General features: G+C 40.0%; 1 protein-coding gene across 1 annotated transcript in view; it reads left to right on the plus strand.

Moving 5' to 3' along the window:
* Adgrv1 (adhesion G protein-coupled receptor V1) overlaps window positions 1-1,956 on the plus strand; it is a 549,406-nt gene that overhangs the window by 176,207 nt on the left and 371,243 nt on the right. Inside the window, exons 61-62 of the mRNA XM_026783832.1 lie at window positions 86-206; window positions 1,897-1,927. Of these exons, the coding sequence (XP_026639633.1) occupies window positions 86-206; window positions 1,897-1,927 (152 nt within the window). The remainder of the gene's footprint in view (window positions 1-85; window positions 207-1,896; window positions 1,928-1,956) is intronic.

A 1,956-nucleotide genomic window follows, 5' to 3' on the forward strand; every position in this document is an offset into this window, starting at 1 on the left:
GTGTGTGTGTGTGTGTGTGTGTGTGTGTGTGTGTGTGTGTGCATATACATGTTTGCATCAAAATGGACTATATGATCTAACTTAGGCAATGCATCGATAATCATTCGAGGAGATAACGGCGCATCAGAAGTGGGGATTGCTTCATCATCTAGACACGTCATGATTGGGGAACCCTCAGCAACATATAATGGCACTGCCTTCATCAGGTGATGATTTTTAGGAACTTTTTCTTTGTTTAATTCAGTTAGCCTAGAGCAGGGGTTCTCAGCCCACATAACAGATATTTACATTACAATTCAAAACAGTAGCAAACTTACAGTTATGAAGTAGCAACAAAATTATTTTATTGTTGGGAGTTCACCATGCATGAAGAACTGGATTAAAGGTCACAGCATTAGGAAGATTAAGAACACTGCCTTGATCACCATTCTCAAGCACGCATAATACTCATTACTACATTATGTACTGGTAAGCATTGTGTGGAGAATAGAACAACAACCCTCAGGCCAAAATTAAAATCTCTACCCAAGCTGTCTTGTGGCTAGAACACAAGGAGTTTTGTTCTTTTAGGGATGAACTGCACAGCCCTCAGCCAGGAGCACCCACGGGGATAAAATCAGCCACCCCATTGGGCACTGCATCCACGATGAGTCACTCCCTCTGTAAACCTACAAAGTCTGCAGCTTCTAGCCCAATCCTCGGCAGATGTCTGTGATCTGAGGCCAGCCTGGTCTACATAGCAAAGTACAGGGCACATAGGGTTGTATAGTGAGATCCTGCATCCAAAAATTCCCACATGTAGAAAAGTATGGTAAATCAAAGCAAAATTACATTTATTTCAGGAGTAAACATATAGATTTATTGATCAAAAGGTTTGCTTCATGTATTATTGAGGTGAAAATAAAGTAAGTTAATTTAAGTAATTATTACAGAGAAAACATTTGATAAATTTAGCAGCAAAACCTGACTTAAGCAAAAAAAAAATGTAAACTTAAGTTTTCAACATAGCAGAGCATAGCTACAAGTTTTAAAACCTTTATTAGTCAGGAAGAGCATCAAGGTGCAGTCTCCTCCTGCCAGCCAGTTCTAAGGGTATGAATTAGTTTGACAATACCAAGGTATAACATATGTTGTATACAGATATTGAACATTAAAAAGTTACCGATTGTAAGTGGGAACGTTTTGTGGATGGAAAATCTAGAAATTCAGCACATATCATTAACCTGCTAATTCATTAAGACTCCTGGTCAACCCATGGGAGGCCTGCCCTTTCGGAAAGGAGGCCAAGGAGGAGGGGGGGTGGTAGATGGGGGGGAGGGAAATTGTGGTTGGTGTGTAAAATAAATGAAAACAATATTAAAAAATAGTTCACTAATTTCACAACAATTTTATGCTCACACAAAAATGAGGGGAGTTACTAAAATTTTCCACATTGAAAAAGATGATTAGCCAACAGGTCTACATAAAAGATTCAGTTGCATTTCCAGCTAATAAACTAACAGAAAGTCACGTCCAGCAAAAGGCTTAAGAGCGCCTGCTTCTAAGCCCACCTCACAACTGAGTCGGTGTGACTGGGGCAGGCTCGGCTCCCACATTTTCTTCCGAGGAACGAAGCAGCAGTTACCAGTGCAGTAGCTGGGCTGGGCTGGAGATTTTCTTATGCTGCTGTCTGAAGTCCATACCTGGTCTGGACTTCCTCCTTTCCATGCGGCTGCTCAGGCGTTTCTATTCTTCAGAGGACCTGTTAGGTTTCTTCTCCTAGTCGATGTGGATGTGAAATAAAATTCATAAATGCTGACTTTTGTTCCTTTAAACCTTCAGGTTTAGTGTTCATTTTTGTCGATGTAGACATATGCTAGTTTAGGGATTATAACATTTCTCCTTTGGAATTTTAAGACTTTTGCCTGGTTTACAATTGATCGGCAAGGTTATTTAAAAGCATGGTATTCTTTTTTT

Source organism: Microtus ochrogaster, chromosome 19, assembly GCF_000317375.1.
Source record: "Microtus ochrogaster isolate Prairie Vole_2 chromosome 19, MicOch1.0, whole genome shotgun sequence".
NCBI classification, from domain to species: domain Eukaryota; kingdom Metazoa; phylum Chordata; class Mammalia; order Rodentia; family Cricetidae; genus Microtus; species Microtus ochrogaster.